Source organism: Ambystoma mexicanum, chromosome 8, assembly GCF_040938575.1.
Source record: "Ambystoma mexicanum isolate Mex_15411 chromosome 8, UKY_AmexF1_1, whole genome shotgun sequence".
Classification (NCBI taxonomy): domain Eukaryota; kingdom Metazoa; phylum Chordata; class Amphibia; order Caudata; family Ambystomatidae; genus Ambystoma; species Ambystoma mexicanum.
Genome location: NC_090929.1, coordinates 175606244 through 175623988, shown reverse-complemented (window position 1 = coordinate 175623988; position 17745 = coordinate 175606244). Strand labels below are relative to the sequence as shown.

The window sequence follows — 17745 nt, the reverse complement described above, 5'->3', positions numbered from 1 at the left end:
CCTGCCATGTTCCTTTTCATGCCCTTCCTACTTTAGGCCTAGGCGGTACGCCCTTTCTTTGGCTGTGAGATGTGTGTGCAAAAGCTCAGGATCCTAATTAGGAGGTCTAATAATACTGTGTTGACAGTCGCTGGTGCCATACGTTCTGTACAACAATTGGTGTATTAACGTGGGTCTCTTAAAAGTAGTTTCCTGGAATGTCAAAGATTGTTCTGGTAAAACTATGCTCGCAAAGGTACTATATCACTTTAATAGGGGTACATGTGATTTTGAGCTTACCAAATAAACTCAGTTGGATAAGATTGAGCCAAACAAAATGTAAGTGGGATTGGATAAGCAATTCCATCTCCAGCCCAACTCTAAGTTGAAATGACCTCATAGCAAGGTTGATGCACAAAATCTTAGAAGCTAAGATGGATTTTCAATTTGTACACAAAAGATTGATGGATGCGCACTCTTATTGCACCGTTGACTGTGGTAAAAGGATGGTGCAGTGTGTGGTACTGAAGGCTGGGGCAGCAAATGAGTTGAAGCAGTCATGCATGTGCGCAGGTTTCACAGTGCGTGGTGTGGCTTTCTTCATCACCCCCTGGAGAGCACTACCGTAGAGCACTTAGCTGCGGCTTGATCTTCGTCTTATGTTTGGCCCATGTTGGGATTGCATCACATCTGCTTTCTTGGATCCACATTCTTGTCTTGGTTCAGACCATCTGCGTGACAGAAGTATATATGAGGTTACCTCATGGCCCTACCACAGCTCGCTGAGTCATCTGTCTGAATCCAAAGCCTTATAGTTTGCTGTTGCGGACGCCAAGACAGTTGAGAGTTGTTAAAGGTAAAATGTTTAAGAGAAGACTTTATAACTGGATTCCTTTCTTCCTGATTCCAATACACCTGCTGAAAATCCTGCAGAAATGCTAGTAGCTCAGTCTAAAAAGACCCCACTCAGTGGAATACCTCTCCCAACTTCTTAATCTGATCCAAAAGCAAGACCCTGATCCACATAGTCCGGGCTAAAGAAAGGTCAGTGTGTAAATTGAGAAAAATATATGCTGGTTGCTCTGACACGACAGAGGTCACAGAATAGGACGCCCTGAGGAAAAGCCCAGATAGAGAAATCGTAATAGGCCATACCGAGTGCTTTAAGTGGGTTGTGACATTGAAGGGGGTGGGGAGGAGCTATGAGCAGGGTTGTGGCCCAAATAGTGTAGGTGTGGCCTAAAGGATGGGATGCAGCTTAGACAAGGGCCAACTGGGTCCATAGATAAACCGTGAGAATAAATAATTTGCCCAGGATCACACACTGGGGAATCCAGGATTTGAGCCTCAACTGCAATTTAGGTACTTGACCAGCTAATCTCAGGTCTAGTTAGTTCAGCTATGTGTTAATGCTTCGCTTTGCAATTTCATAGCTCGTATACAATGGAAGAACAGCTCAAGATCCCCCAGTGTTCTTACCTGAATCAAATAAAGCATGTCAACTCTGGGCCCTATAAGAAATTCAAAGAAAAATGTGCATTTAAACATAATAGAATGAGATTCCAAAATGGCCGCCGAGATAGATGCTATGTAAGGTTAGGGCTCCTCCCTGCCACCTCAAGAAAGAAGATGAAAGCGACCTGTAATCTACTCGACAACCATCAAGTAGATCTTATGAGGCTCCTGGGATCTAAGGAAAGACTATTTGTTGCGTGTATGATGGCGCCATAGTGTCTGTGACCGACCTTGAGCTCTGTGAGGTGTTAGAAGGGCTTGGCGCTTCCCAGTGGGCTAGTGGCAACCGAAGGGGCCACAAAGAGACGTGTGCTCGAAATATTTACATAGCACCATCATTATGGAAGAAAAACACCCAGGGACTGTGATTCAACGTCAGACTTGAGGACCTGATCTGCCAACAAAAGAGGGAGCGAGTGCCCCAGCGCCAACGACGGGGCAGGTGCCTGCGAGGATCACAAAGCACCATCCACATTGAGGTTAAATGCACAGGGACCGCAACTTGTGTGATGGATCTGTGGACCCGCTGATTCGCAAAAGGCAATGCGAGTGCCCCAGAACTTAGAGGGCTACAACAAATCTGCGGCGGATCAGTGAGTACTTCAATATCGCAGAGATTGCAGTTGCACTGAGGAGGAGGTAAACTTAAAGCGCACGGATAAGCAACTCTGGGAACTTTTGAAAGGTGGGCATTTCGAGATAACAAATAACCCCTGATTATGAGCAATGCAAGCCCCTATGTGAGACTGATTAACAAACTGGGAGGTGTAAAAGCATTTTGAAAAACTGTTTCTTCCCACGAACTTCTGTCAAAAATCATGAATATCCCACCTTTATTAAACACAAGGGCGGAGGTTGAGCTGGCAATCTTGTGTCTGCAGATTGATTTCATAATGTCTAGGAATAGGTCAAAAGAACCCAAAGACGGGGTCCCCACCCCCAAATTTCAAAAGAAGAAACAACAAGAAGGTGTGCTCCTGAAGTTGTGGCACAATGAATGGGAAGAAATGGCTACAGACTAACGTGTTCCAACCCACCAAGAATCGGGGCCGGTTTCATTGCCAAAGATAGCAGAGCAGGAGTCCACAACAGAAGTAATTAAAAAATGCTTCAACGACTTCCAGTACCAAATGACCGAAATGCTTCAGGCACAACTCGCCCTCATAAGAAAAGAACCTGCACAATCTTTACAGGAGGTGAAAATCAACATCAATGATCTGGCAGAGCGAGTCGAAACATACGAAACAGCGGTTCAAGATATTGCAGAAGACCCACATAAAATAGATATGGCAATGCACAATATGGAAATACAAATGGATCTTGAAAATAGATCAAGGAGATACAATATCCGGGTGAAATCTCTCCCTGAAACGATTGAGGATTGAAATTTAAAAACAACTTTGCAGCAGGTGTTCGCTGATATGTTAGTCTTGGAAGCAGGATAAGAAGTTCCAATAGACCGAATAAAGAGAGGGGGCCCCAAAAACACAAAGATCCAGGAGCGAGGCCCAGAGATGTTGTTGTGGCAATACAAAGGTATGGTCAGAAAGAGGCAATTTTACAGACTGCAAGAAAAACTCCTACCAAGATCAATGGATCAGAAATCCAATTGTATCAGGACTTGGCACAAGTAACTCTGTTGAAGCGAAGACTCATGGGCCCAGTAGTAAAAGTGCTGATCAAAGGAAATTGTTTGCTACAGATGGACATTTCCTTTTGGACTTTTGTTTACATGGGAGGGACAACAACATCGAATGACCTTGTGTGAAGAAGGATTGCGGATATTAAAGCTAGAAGAAGGGAGTAATCAAAAGGAAGACTGCAACATTCATGAGGCAGGCAGATACAAAAGATGGGAATGGACAAAATCATCTTGAGACAAAACATAGTGAGAATGACCCTAAAGAGGAGTTTATAGAGCGCGACATCTACAGTCAACGGAGAGGGTAAAATGCAAGATGTAAATATATGTTAGCTTTACCACCGGGAATTTTGGGATTGTAGCAATAGTTGTGGTTGATAATCGTTTGATGGGGCAGAACGCTTGAGAGTATGAGGGGGGGGGGGAGTGCTTGAAATTGGGGGTGTGATGAGTATAAGTAGACCTCCCACAACTAATCTCCGGGTGTGTAGTAGTGATCAACCTCCATGGCGTAGCGCATGGGAGGAAGGGGAATGAGTTGGGCCGGGGAGAAGGGAGGCATATGGGGAGGCGGGGTAGGGAGGGGTTTTGGGTGCTGGGGGGAGGTCAGCTACCAAAGCAACAACCAGAGTATATATATTCAGATGGGAGGTAAGAAAGAAATCCACGTCTTAACCTTGAACATAAGAGGTTTAAACTCCCCAGTCAAAAGACGCAAAGTTGGATCGTTTCTGAGCCGAGAGAACCCGGATGTGGTTGCTTTTCAAGAGTCCCACACGTGTCAAGGAAAGATGTGAGTAAATTGAAATTATTTGGTTACCCCCATATTATACAATCTAACGATAAGGGAAAGAAGGGAAGGGTCTTCATAGCCTTGAAGGATCAGGTCAGTCAGAATATACTGGCCAAGGAAATGGATAAGGAGGGTAGATACCTGTTTATTAAACTGCAGTACTGGGTAATACTCTGCGTTATATACTTCACACAGTCCAGACTTCCAAGTACAAAAGTCATACTTGGAACAATGCAGGCTAAACCGTATAGACGCAGGCGACAGGGAAGAGTTAGATAGTGAGTTTACATTAGACAAAGTTTGCAAGGCGATAAAGTCCCTATCTCTTAATAAGGCCCCAGGTCTTGACGGGTTTCCTGCAGTATTTTACAAGTATATAGAAAACTTGACTCCAGTGCTCAACTCACTTTTTAACTCCTTCATGGGGGAAGGTATTATTACACCTTCAATGGAAGAAGCAAAGGTGGTGGTTTTTCCAAAGCGTGGTAAGGATAAGACCCAATGTGGATCCTACAGACCCGTAGCTCTCATCAATATAGACGGTAACTTTTTACTGAAATATTAGCAACCACAATGAGAAGGTTAGTGCTGTTAAAAATACACCCGGATCAATCCAGGTTTGTTATGGATAGGCAAACATTTGACAACACAAGACGGGTGAGCCATTTCATTTAGAAAATAAACAAAGCAGGATTATCAGCAGGGGTAATACCGTTAGATGCCGAATAGGCAGTTGATCGTGTTGAGTGGTCCTTTTTATTCTTGACAATGGAGGCTATGGGATTTGGTCCTATGTTCTTGCAAATGGTAGGAGCGAATTACAAATCCCCCATCCTTTGACTAGCCATTAATGGTGATCTCTCTCAAGAAATTCTGGTTACTAGGGGGACCAAACAAGGGTGCCCGTTAACTCTGATACTATATGCAATACATCTTGAGCCATTGTCTAGAATTGGGGACGAGGAGAAAATCATATGTATTCAATTTGGGGGAGAAGACCATAAAGTAATAGCCTTTGCGGATGATTTGTTGTTGAAGGTGACCAAAATACCTTCTTGTTTGCCAGCATTGGCTATAGAATTGACGCTATTTGGGGGAGGGGGCGGGCCTAAAAATGTACATACAAAAATCAGTAATGATGAAATTCCAAGAAGGGAAGAGGGTAGGCTACGAAGACCAATTTGTATGAACTGAACAGGGAATGAAATATTCCGGCATACAATTAACATATTCCTTGGACTCGGTGTACCGAGTAAATTATCTCCCTCTTTTGGCGTCAATTAAACAATGGCTCAAGATACGCAATTTCCTGACGACATCGTGGATGGGACGAATAAATGTATTCAAAATGATGGTTCTCCCAAAGGTGTTTTATTACTTCAAGGCACTACCGATAATGGTCCCCCAGAAATTTGCTAAGACACTAAATAAGATATTGAGGTATTATATCTGGCAAGGTAACAAACCTAGGGTTGCATGGACGACACTAACAGCACCCGTACTCAAGGGAGCACGGGGCCCCAGATTTTAAAGTATATTATCAGGTGGCCCAATTGAGAATCATCAGGGAATGGTTCAAATGGGACATGGAGAAGATGTGGGTGCGTATGGACAGAGCAGTGGTTGGTAAACCCCTTCAGGAAGTACTTTGGTGTCAAAAACAAGATCACCCTATCAATATGTACAAAAGCAAAATTACAGCGTTGATGGCACAAGTATGGGACGCTGTGGTGTAGCGATGAGGCATCACTACATTTCCCTTCCCCCTTTTCCGCAATCCCCAGTTCACTCTGGGACTAGAGCAGAACGCATTTGAGACATGGGAAGATGCGGGATGCTCGAAGATGGGCGACATGATAGAGGGGCAAGAGATCAGAACATTTCAACAAAGTAAATGGGCATTTACGCTGCTCAAAAAATGAAAGATTGAGGTATGCTCAACTCCGTCATTGGCTAATGGGAAATAAGTGCTTCATAATAAAGGTTCTAATCCCATTTGAAAAATACATCACTACAAATTCATGAGACAGACATGTGGTCGGGGCACTCTATAAGATAATTGGAGAAAAATTAGATCATGGGGAATGGGGGTATATGAAGATATGGGAGAAAGACACAGATACGGTCACAACAGAGTCAATGGTCTGCGGTTTGGAAGGGAATCCCAAAATTGTTGCAGGCAATTCAAATATGTGAAATTTGGGTCAAGGCAATGGTGCAATTTTACCGGAGAAATTACACAAATATTACAAGTATGTTTCGGGTGAATGTTGGCGGGGATGCAATGCAATAGGAACGTGTGCACATATATGGTGGGAGTGCCCACACAACGTTTTTTGGGAAAGTATTTACAGTGCAATGAGAGAGATTTTCAGTCCCCAAATATGAAGAGATATGGCCGAGGCCATGCTCGGCTTGGGAGACATATTGGAGGTTTTAACCGAAAAGAAGCAAAAGAAAGCATACCTGATACTAGCTGTTGCCGCTGTTTCACTTACAGCACAAAAATGGAAACAATCATTGGCCCCAACAAAACAAGAGTGGCTAATGAAAATTTGTCATTATGTTTCTTTAGAATGTGTTACATATGTATTACAAGGGGAGCAAAAGAAATTCAAGAAAGATTGGGAGATGGTGCTGGACTTCTTGCACAAAGGCTTTCGTGAGAAATGGTGCTTGCAAAGAATATGAGGGGATGGGGAAGAATGGCTGAGGGTAATGGGGAGTTGGGGGGGAGGGGACATTTTGTAAGTTATAAAGATGAAAATACTAATAAAAATAAGATTTAAAAAAAACAGTTAATATGCGAACCTCCTCCCTACAAAAAGAAGGGAACCCCAATGCTCCTCCATGAAAGGCAATGAAGCGCTCTCTTGCAGTATGTGAGTACAGCAGCACGTATTGTGGTAGAACACTAAGAGGGGTGCTGCTACCTACATCCATAAAAGAAATGAGGGCACGGGCCTGGACATCATAATTCACCCACTACAGAAATACACCTCCCGAGAAGTTGAGACGCCGCAGGTTATCGCTCGTCAGCTATCGCTTTCAGATTCTTTTCACTCTACCCCATGCCATCGTAGCTGATAGGGGCTTTGGTTTATAGCAACCATCGTTCTCCTTAAGTGGTATTGAGGTATTCGGAGAAGTGACCCAAAAAGAGATGCAGAAGGGCCTGCAGGATAGGAGGAATTCCTTCAAGATTGGGGATGCACACATTTATTTACAATACAGGGGCACGCATGCCAGAGAGGTTTGAGCGTACTAAACCTCCCTCTCGCCTAAAAGGGTGGTGGGGGCTGTTAAGAGCCAGAGCGCTGGGTGCACTGGAATTATTACCTTTAGTGCGCCTAGCAACTTCTGATTGTTCCAAATCACGGGCTCAGATCCTGTGATGAAGAAACAAAAGGAGAGGCTCGGCGCACCAAAGGTGGGACACCAGTGAGCCCCAGCTCCCCTTCTGTACCTCCAACACCCAGCAGGCAGCACAGCGGTAAAGACCCAACACGCACAGGAATCCCTTTAACCTAACAGTGGTGCACAGTTAAGGTGTCAGAACTCAGGATTCGAAAATTGAAAATGCATTGCATCTTCTTTTTTCTAATCTGAAGTGCTGACACTGCTGGTAGCCCTTTAACCATGCAGCGCTGCTTGGTTAAACCGGCTGCCTGAGGGGTCGGGGTGGCTGAGGCTAGTCAGGGTTGATCCCCGGGAGCCTTTTTTGGAGGCTGCCAGGGCTCTGCCCGGCCCACTTAAGGTGCTGGCCATAACAAAAAATCTAGGAAGAGGATGGAGAAGAAGCTTCATCTAGATAAGATTTCTGTTAGCTGCAAATAAAATTAGCGTAGGTAGCAGTGCTCCAACTGATTACCAGGGCAGAAAATCACCAACCCCCTCACCATGGTAGGAAAGGCTCTTCAAGGCAATTAATCCTAAGAAATGATCTGTGTTAATGCAACCAGAAACCTATGTGGATACATTAGAAATGTCCTCTGATCATCATAATGGTCTGGCTTATCCTCAGACAGTGACACCCCAAGGGAAATCAGCCCAGCGAACATTGTTACTGAGTCACACCAACTAGCAGCCATGGCATTAGTGGAGGATTTAAGGAAAGAATTGAGTGACTGGGCATGGGGGTACCGTAAGTTGTCCCAATTCTCCCATTAGGAGGTCTGGAAAATGAAAAACAATGAGAAATTGGAGAACCCAGACCTCTTTGACACAGTCCGAGACATGGGGGACATCAACTGATGCTGTGAAAAAAAGGGCAGGGACAAACAGCCTTCTAAGAACACTGTTGTACAACCTCCATCCCATTGAACAAAATCAATGTCACCAGCAAACCCAGGTGTTGCCACACATGTCAGAAGCCAAAGGGCCAGATTAAAGTGAAAATCTAACAACCCCACTATTAAACATTGCTGTCCCTGTATTCAATCAGGGAGCAAATTCTACTCAAAAGAAAACTATAAGGTAAAAAAAACAAAATGCGGCCAGTAAAGGACAAGGGAATAGCAACTCAAGACACAATATCCTCTTCTCGGACGTCCTAAGGATATTGTGAAAAGAATCATGCATGGCTCCGAGAACGCATATGCCCAGAAATTATTTGTTTAGCAGATCTGAACAAGGCGCTCATTGCAAAGTTGGAATCTGAAAATTATTATAGGATGTGGAAAAATGTACCTACTAGAGATTTTACGCACTTTACTCTTTAGTGCCTTCTTGAGGGGGGACACAGGACTAAAGCACATTATAAATGCCACAAGTGCAGTATTCTGTCTATGTACATCTCTCCAAACACAACCAGAAAAATTGAGAGGTATTTCAGACTTGTTTTATATCTCCATCCTTCATTGAGCGGACATCAATCATCTATAGTGTAAATGATAGTGTCAGGATACATCATGTGGGTTCGAAAACAGAAATGCCAGGCAACTTAAAGTTCAAAGAGGTTAGTCATCAACAAGGTCCTGGGGTTCCTCTTCCTTGGCTGCCAGTCAGAAGGAGCAGCAGAGTCGTTTAATGAAAACAAAAGTATTTAGTTCCCAGTGCCTGGGACTTGCCTTCTGTCGAGTTCCTTTGATGGTTCTTGACAGTACCAGATTTCACAGTGATGTCTCCTCCTTTCTTCTCTTCCTTCTTTTGCATTAGCGCACCTTTGTCTGATCTGTCCCTGTAGTGGGGTTTTCCAGTTTCCCCTTTGTGATGTAGGCCTCAATGAGGCAACTGGATTATTAGTAGCATGAGAGGTTGGGGCTTAGGAAGGAGGCGTGGTACCTCCTCAATGCCTAGGTGGGAGGAGACTAGAGTGGCCAACTGCTGTGCCATTTTGCTGGTTTGGATAGCTCATCCACACTGCATTCCCAATGAGCAGACCTCACTTTTGTGCAGTTTCTTTAGACTCCTCTATTTCCTAATTTTTCTATTTGTTTCCCCTCCTATCAGTTCTTCCCACTCTGGCGGCTCCACCACTCTGTTCCCTCTCACCCCTTCTAAATGCCACTCTTCAATGGCGCTTTCTTCTAGTGAGATTTCTACAAACATCTAGTTCCTTCTCTCCCGTGCTCTGTCCTTCTATAACCACAACTGTGTACTTCTACAACTGTCTTCACATTCTGAGTATCACTGACCTTTCATTCTCCCCTCCCTTTGAACACTTTTGTCACAACCCCTAACCTTTTCACCCCTTTTTCCACTGTTGTCACTATCCCCACCTTCTCAACCCCTTTAGGGTGCTACAAGTACCACCCTCTTGGGCTTCACCACTTTGGGTGCTATTGACCCCATTCCCTCCTTCACCTCTAAGGGTACTACCAATACTGTTCCGTTTAGCCAACACTCCACTGCCTCTTAACAGCAGCTCCCGATCGCTTGGTTCCACAGTTTGGTCCTCATGGCCTTTTTTTCCAGCTCCCAGCATCCAGTGTGGCCCGTCTTTCTGGGCCTCCTTTGTGTGCCCTACCTGCTCTCTTCTCCAGCCTTTTCAAAAAGAACTTCTGTCTCAAGCTCCTCCTCCAAAAGCCCACCCTGACATACTTGAGCTGTGTGTTCTTACAGTGTTGTGTTCTTGCAACCTTTGTTGCAAATAGTAGGATATGAAACTACCCGGCGAGAGGTACCAGATTTGAAGAGAGATTTAATGTCATATGGAAAGCTTACCTTGTTAGTGCAGAAGGGTGGAGTTGAAGGGAATGGGAGGGAATAAAAGATGTTGGTATCTGTGTTATTGGTGATCTGGAAAAATGTAATAAGAATAAAGTTTAAAAAATAGTGGGTTTTGGCATGTATCTATATGGGTTACTTCTAGATCCATAATCAATAAAGAAAAATAATGGATGAATAATCCTATCTAGGATGTACACAGAAAAGTACTTCTTGCAACTGTGATAACCGCAAATGACAACTGTAATGTCTAAATAAAATTGTGTCTAATTTTGCTACTAAATTTTTCTTTTCTTTAGCATACCTCTTGCTGCAGGCCAATTTGACAGAGAGCTGTATTTGTTGGGAATGAAAAGACGGACAACAAGAGAACAGACAAAACGTCAAGCACTCAAGGACCAGAAAACCAGTAAGGTCTGCAGCATTTCCTGACCATTTGGACGAGAAAAGTAATTTATATGTTACCATTCATTGGATACAGCACATGCCAGAAAGTCCAGGATGACCGCTCAAATGGAAGAACAAGTCCTAGGCTGTGGGCAAGCCTCTCTCAGGGGCCAAGTAAGTTATTCCATCATGACAGAGGAGTAGCGTTGTGATGGTGCAGCCATCATTCAACTGAGCAAGGAATCTCTCACAGGCCAAAGATCAACATTGGAGAGTTTCAGCTATTGCAGCCACTGGAACAGAACAGGACAAAAGAAATGACCTCTGTGGCTGTTGATAGTATTCCTGTTGGTCAGGAAGACTTCTTTGTAAAAGGGCCCGTCTAAAGTTGAATGGTCTTGTTGCACAAATGACACTATCATCCAGTCGGTAGTAATTTATTTGAAGCAATCAGAAGAGATCACAGAGGCATTTTCAGGGATCAACTGACGACGTGATATTTTATAGGATAGCACTATTTTTTTTTAAGCTGTTCGCGTTTGTCAAAGTGTAACTGATTCAATGTGAGGCGCAATAGGCATTTTTTAATGGGGCCAGTAATCGCAAGGGGCAAGGTTTAAGCGAAAGCAACACTGTATATTTTGCAGTTGGGCAAGAAAGGAAACACATCCTTCTACTGAAGAGCCCCAGCTGTGAGTCCCTGCTCCAGAATGTTTGTGTGTGCTAAAATAATAAATGCTATGGGTCGAAGGACAGAGGTGCACTAGGATTGTCTCTACTGCCATTTTATTTACTGATCTGTTGCATCAAGGAAAACATTAGGAGCAGTTTGGATAAGAGCAGATTATCACAGGATTGGAAGATGCAGGTGTAGAGACAAATTAGTTGCTGAAGCCTCTCGCCAGTTGCATGTTCTTGTGATTTCTACCAGATGTTACAAGCAGATTTTACTTTCAGAGGTGAGTCATAATTTATTCTCTGTTTGCAGGAATTCTCCTCTGAACATTGTGTGCAGAATGGATGTATTTCAGGAGTTACAATTTTGGTAACGAATGTTAATTCAAGGGTCTATTTGCACTTGGGACCAACATTGTTCATCTGGCCATCCACCTTTTTTTTATTTTGCAGTTTTTATTTATTTTCAATAAAATTAATATATTTTATGCTTTTGACTGTTCCCTTATTCCCTTTTACCCGAGGCCCAATGGGGGCAGGCCAACAATTTGATTTTAATCCTAGTCTTCTGTAATACAAATGGGTCAAGTCTCAAAGGCCAAATGCAGAGTTCTTTGCTGGCTTCAAACATGTACATGGTCATTGGGTTACCAAGTATTGTCATATCACAAAGGTACCACAGCTGTACTATTTTAGATTGTCTTTTTCCAGGATCCTGATCACAATGTTACCTCCGCATTCTTTCTCTATCCTAGTTCCCTTGGGAAAACATCTTTATGTTGGAAATTACAAAGGATTCTCGCTCAACATCTATTTTGCTTGTAATATCCGATTTTAATGTTGTTGATGGTCAATAGTGGACGTTTTCTGGCAGCTGCATTAATAACATTTATGATGTTCTGAATATTGTTGTCAGGAGTCTTTGTTGGAATGGCATGGTTTACCTTTCTGGCAGGTTTGTTAAGTTAGTGTGAATTCGGGAGGGATGCAGCTGCAAATCACAATAACAAGCATTGTATGCTTTTGAAGTCCACTACACAGGTGTACTGTAAGAGTATAATAGTGAGATGACAACATATAGGTCCCCTGCCCGAGTTTTCTGATTTAGACCTTTAGCCATCTAGCCTGGGAAAGTGTTTCTTTAAAGCCTGGCCTCCTTAGTACCCTTGGTAATCTCAGGTACAGAGTACTGTATACCTTCACAGTGGCAACGCCTTCTTCGAGACTGACATTGAGGATGTTGGCATGGATACCAAACTAACAGAAATGCACCATCCAGGGCAACATTAAATAGGACCTTTGTGGTGATTCAGATACTCTGCATCCATGGCTCATCTCTCTTCACAACTTCAATAGAAAAAGCTATAATCATAGCTGTAAATATGGTGTACTTTCCTTCTTTCACCAGAGGGTTCCACTCATCTTCCTACACACTATACACACACATTTGATGGAGCCCATCCCCATGTTTTTTGAAAAAGCCTCTTGCATAGTAACACTGGCATTGCATACGTCAACGTCAGGATGTGACGTCTGTAGGAGGGAGAGCTGTAAAGTATTTGTACCTGAATCGCCAGGAAGGTAGTATTTTATTACTCTTACTTCCCTCTTACCGAGTTTGTAGGGACAAATTATTATAGAATATAAATACTGGGGCGAGGTGGCTGCTTATACCAAAGCCTTCAATTTAACAGGTTACAAGGAACCACCTAGCCAAATTATGCTTTTTATCTGGAAGAGAACTCCATGTAGCAATGCTTTCCAAATGCATCAGAATTATCCTATGCTGCCGTCTCCCAGATCTCTGTGATTGACACATGCTTCGGAAAAGCTTCAGATGCTGCCTTGGATCTGGTGGAAAGCACATGAAGTTTCTCAGGTACCAAAACAGCATGCCAAAGTGTAGGCCTTAGCAAGACATATTCTACATGGTGATAGTGCCTTTGGCTGCCAGATGTCTAGGTGAAACGCCACCATGAGTACCCAACTTATTGTCAGACTGTTAGGGAGTTTTAGTAAAGTCCACCTAAGGTAGGACTATAGAAGACTCTCCTTTCAGTGTACAGGGCTCCGCGATCATATCCCGGCCTATCTGGCCAAACAACATGCCCATGCTCTCAGCAAGCCGATCCAGAGTCTGATTAATGCCTCACTTACCCAAGGCTAGGTACCTACCTAATTTAAAAAAATCCTTCCCAACTCCACTGCTAAAAAAAAGCCTACCTGGGACAAGAACACATTATCTAACTACCACCCCATTGCAGACCTTTTGTGGCCTGCAAAACTCCAGGAGAGGGTTGTCACCACCCAGTTACAGGTCTTCCTGGAGGCAAATAACAAGCTAGACCGTTAGCATCAGGATTTGGAGCAGGCCACGGGACCGAGACAGCTCTACATACTGTCTGGGATGATTTTACCGAGACTGCCGACAATGGTGATATAGGCATGCTCGTCATGCCTGACCTGTCGGCAGCCTTCGATACAGTGGACCTTGGTATATTTAAATCCAGTTTATCATCACTGGCACATATGTCCAATAAGGCTAGTCAGTGGTTTACATAATCTCTGTCCAACCGCTCGCAACAGGTGAAGGCAGGCCCATACCTGTCTGACGCTTTGCTTGTAAACTGCAGAGTTCCGCAGAGTTCATTCCTGTCTACGATATTGTTTAATTTATATATCTGCCCACTGCTCAATATATTTGCCCAATTCAATCTGCATTATAATTCATATGCGGGCGATGCACAGATATGCTCACTGTCCTCAGAGAGGGACAGCTCCACCTCACTGATGAGCCCCAACAAGGCTGAAACACGTGTATGGGGTTTCTGTTGGTACTCTTGTTCAGAAGGGAATATCCATAGTATTTTGTTGCTGGACTGCCCATGTGGGCGGTACAAAGACTGATCTGCAAATGGATATTTCCCATCTGTGAAAGGTACAGTGAGCTAAAGTGTGTCTGCAGACTCTCAAGTGGGTACCTTCCCAAAGAACAGGTCAATGGGCTTTGTTCATTCTTGCAGAGGGGCACCTATGGACTATTTTTTGATACACAGATATATGTTCACCTAAGGCAGCGTTTGGAGGCAGTGGAGTGGATATTAACATGTGCTGAAAGAATTAAATCTTGGATGCTGGACAATAGACTACAATTAAACCCGTCTAAAACAGAGATTATTGTCCTAGGTCCAAAAAATAAATTGGCCAATGTGCTGGACGTGGCAGCCAGAGGCTGCCAAGAATACACAGACAATAACAAACCTGAGCTGTAGTTGGCAGTCTAGCATGAGTTGCAATTTACAGGTCAATCAAAGGCGTGTTATTTTCAGATGAAACTACTGAAACCCCTACTTCCGCTCATCTCTGAGAAAGACTGTTCAATGGTGGTGGGAGCTCTTATGAACACCAAGTTGGACTACTGTAATGCTCTGTTGACTGCCATACCCAAATACCAACTTCAGTGGCTTCAGGTCACACAGAACTCAGCGGTATGATTGATTTTCTCTCTTCCACGAAAAACACTGATCTCAGAGTTTTGAAAAGGTCTTCATTGGCTCCCTGTGCAGCAGAGAATACAGTTGAAGATTTTATGCCTTGTTTTTAAATGTATTCATGGCATTGCTCCAACCTACCTGACTTCTAAAATCATAAGTCAGCGGCCAACTCGCACTCTGCGATCCATCGGAAAGGGCCTTTTAGCAATTCCCTGTTCCAAGACCACTACGTGGGGTGACAAACATTTCTCTTTTGTAGGCCCTTGTGCCTGGAACTGTCTTCCTTCAGTTACGGAAATTGAATTCTCTAACTTTATTTAGGAAGCAATTAAAAACGTATTTGTTCAAGTAATGTCTGAGTCCAATTGGTATATGTAAATCGCTGCCCAGTTGATTACAATTCCATCTGCGCCTAGATGCAGCTTGCTGCCAGTCTCCCTTTGGGATATGCATGATCTAAATATGAAAATGAGATGAGCTATGGCTGAGCAGCCAGGCTTGTCCCAAAAGAGAGAAGGGCTGTAGTAGAGTACAAAGACCTTTGAGCACACAGACAGACAGACAGACAGACAGTCAGTCAGGAAGACACTTACACACTTGCAGTTCTATATACATAATTATTTATTAAACATAGTAGACTGTGTTAAGTTCACTTTTCAATTAAGGTAAGAGAAACATGTATACATATATACAGTAAGGCTTTTGCAGTTGTAACTCAGTTCAATGGCAAACCTTAAGTTGGAATGTAGGTAAGTGAAAGAGATTATTTAGGTTAGGAAAAGTATTTGTCAACCAACAAGCATTACTGGTAAGTAAAATAACTTGTCACACACTTGTAGAATAGTTGGAAGTTATTCAAGGTAAGTAAAGCACTTGGAAGAGAATACTTTGGAATCACTGGTTCGAGGAATAATGAATGAATAATGAATGAATAAAGACCCACACAGCAGGTAAGACTTGCATTTAAGTTCACAGAGGCCTTAGGCTTTCGCGGTCCATCTCTATTTAGGTTGGAGATTGGGGGGCAAAAATAAGTAAGGCAGCTGCAGTAAAGAGTCAAGAGTTCCAGTAGAAGACTTGCAGCAAGTAAGTACGAGTTCTTGGTTGGGGAAACAGTGTTGGGGGCTTCGGAGAAGACTCCCTGTAAGCGCCCAGGCGTTAGTCCTGGGCGTACACGTATGGGCAAACCCCCACACATGCATATGAATTAGTACTCCAGCAACACAGCAGCAGCAAAGCTACTCTAGGTAAGCCCTACCAAGAGTCTCACAGTACCTTAAGCATGAGGAGGTTGCAGCACAAAGCTTCCACGATGCAGCAGGACCCGGTCACCGGATTCTTAGTCAGGCAGACTGAAGAGGGGACACTGGATGGTTCTTTGCAGCAGCAGTCAAGTGCAGAGGCTTCAGACAAAGGATTCTTCACGGTTCCGTGGTTTTGGCGCCCTTTTCATAGCACCAGTGAAGCAAGATTACAGCCTGCTCGATTCAGCTTGCTCTCTTGGCCGAGCCTTCAAATGAGGACACTTCAAGGAGCAGACTCTTGTCTCTGGAGGTCCGGAAGGCGTCCACCCACGTTTTGGGAGGATTCGCTCTTCCGAAAGCAATGCACTGAGCACTAGCCACAGGTCCCATGGTATTGGCGGTTTGTAGCCTGTGAAGGTTATAGCTTGTCGTGGGATGGCTTGAAATTAAGGTCTTCAGACTGGTTGGTCCCATCAGTCTAAGGGAGGAAGTCGTCCGGATCGGAGCTTCCCGGTTGCTTGGCAAAGAGGGCTGGAGCAGCAGCCGTTACTGCGATGGCTATGGTGGTCTCTGTAGCTGCAGGCATCTTTCTTATACTCTTCGGAATGGATCTTCCAGTGGTCGACTCTGGCTTCAGCATCAAGATGCTCACCTTTTATGCAGGAATCCAGCAATTCAACATGCATGCTATCAGTCAAACTTGGGTTGGGGGTTGTCCTTTTAGGACAGCCAGCCTTCCAGTTAGAACAGGATCTAAGCAGGCACACTGGAGGACAATGACCTGTGGAGTTTCAGAGTCCTCCCAGATTCTGTCCTCCCGGGCGGGCTTCACAAAGGGATCCCGGTGAAGACAAATGACACACCAGGACCTCCGCACCCAGCACAGCAGCAGAAGGACCAAGAAAGAACAAACCATTGTGAGTTGGGGAAAAAAGAAAACAGGAACCATTTTGGATCAATGGTGTTGCATGTGAGCTTTACCGCAGCTGTGAATGCAGCCTGCTTTGTAAGTTTCAGAAAATGTGTAGAAAAAGTATCCACTGCCACCAGCCACTGAGAGGGAATTGTTACTGTAACCAAAATGTTCTAGGAGATGGGGGAAACTGATGCAGTGTCCCCTCAGCACTCCACGTAAGGTGGAGGGTGCTGGGCTTACAAGAAAGGTATATGTAGGATACAAAGTACCTGTAGTTCTTGCAGGGAATGCAAATAAAACCAAAGAGGGAAGCTCAAGGAGTTTCCAGTAACACTGCACATAAAATGCTGCGTGCTGCAATTGGAGATTACAGATGCCATAGAAGTAGATGGATGAAAGTGGCTCTATCAAAATAAACCCAAAAAGGGGTGCCCAGGGTACAGAAATAAGAATGGGTGAGTGAGGAAAAAGATTCCCACTCACTTATGAGTCAGAAAAAAAAAAATAATCCAACAAAAAGTGCTCGGGCACTCACCAGGTGACAAGAATATCACACAAAATGGAAATGCGACCCAACACAAATCTGTCTTGATCTGTTTAAATATAACATGAGTAACCTATCCAAATCCATGGTAGGCAGAACTACTTCAGCTGGGGAACTGTGGCCTAGACTATGAACCGTCAACATATGTCCTGTTTCAAATGAAAGTCAGATAAGAGGTGAAAGAAGGCACAGTCCTTAACACCACCTATCGGCATGCCTGACTGTATATGATTTTTTATAGGATAGTGTCTGCAGCTTGGTCACCCCCGCCCCCGAAAGACATGACCATAGTCAAAAAGGTAGCCTTTCAAAAAATGTCAAGGTTCCAGGAATACATCAACTCAAAAGGCTTCCTCATATAGGAATTCAGAACCTAATCCAAGTCCTG

The 17745-nt window shown here is 43.9% G+C and overlaps 1 protein-coding gene across 2 annotated transcripts in view; it reads left to right on the top strand.

Moving 5' to 3' along the window:
* The window catches only part of INPP5E (inositol polyphosphate-5-phosphatase E), a 542414-nt gene extending 530767 nt beyond the window's left edge, over window positions 1-11647 (top strand). For both annotated transcript variants that reach the window (XM_069609582.1, XM_069609583.1), the window contains one exon: window positions 10397-11647. In XM_069609582.1, coding sequence (XP_069465683.1) covers window positions 10397-10529 — 133 coding nt within the window. In that variant the 3' untranslated portion in view covers window positions 10530-11647. The remainder of the gene's footprint in view (window positions 1-10396) is intronic.
* The last annotated feature ends 6098 nt before the right edge of the window (window positions 11648-17745 follow it).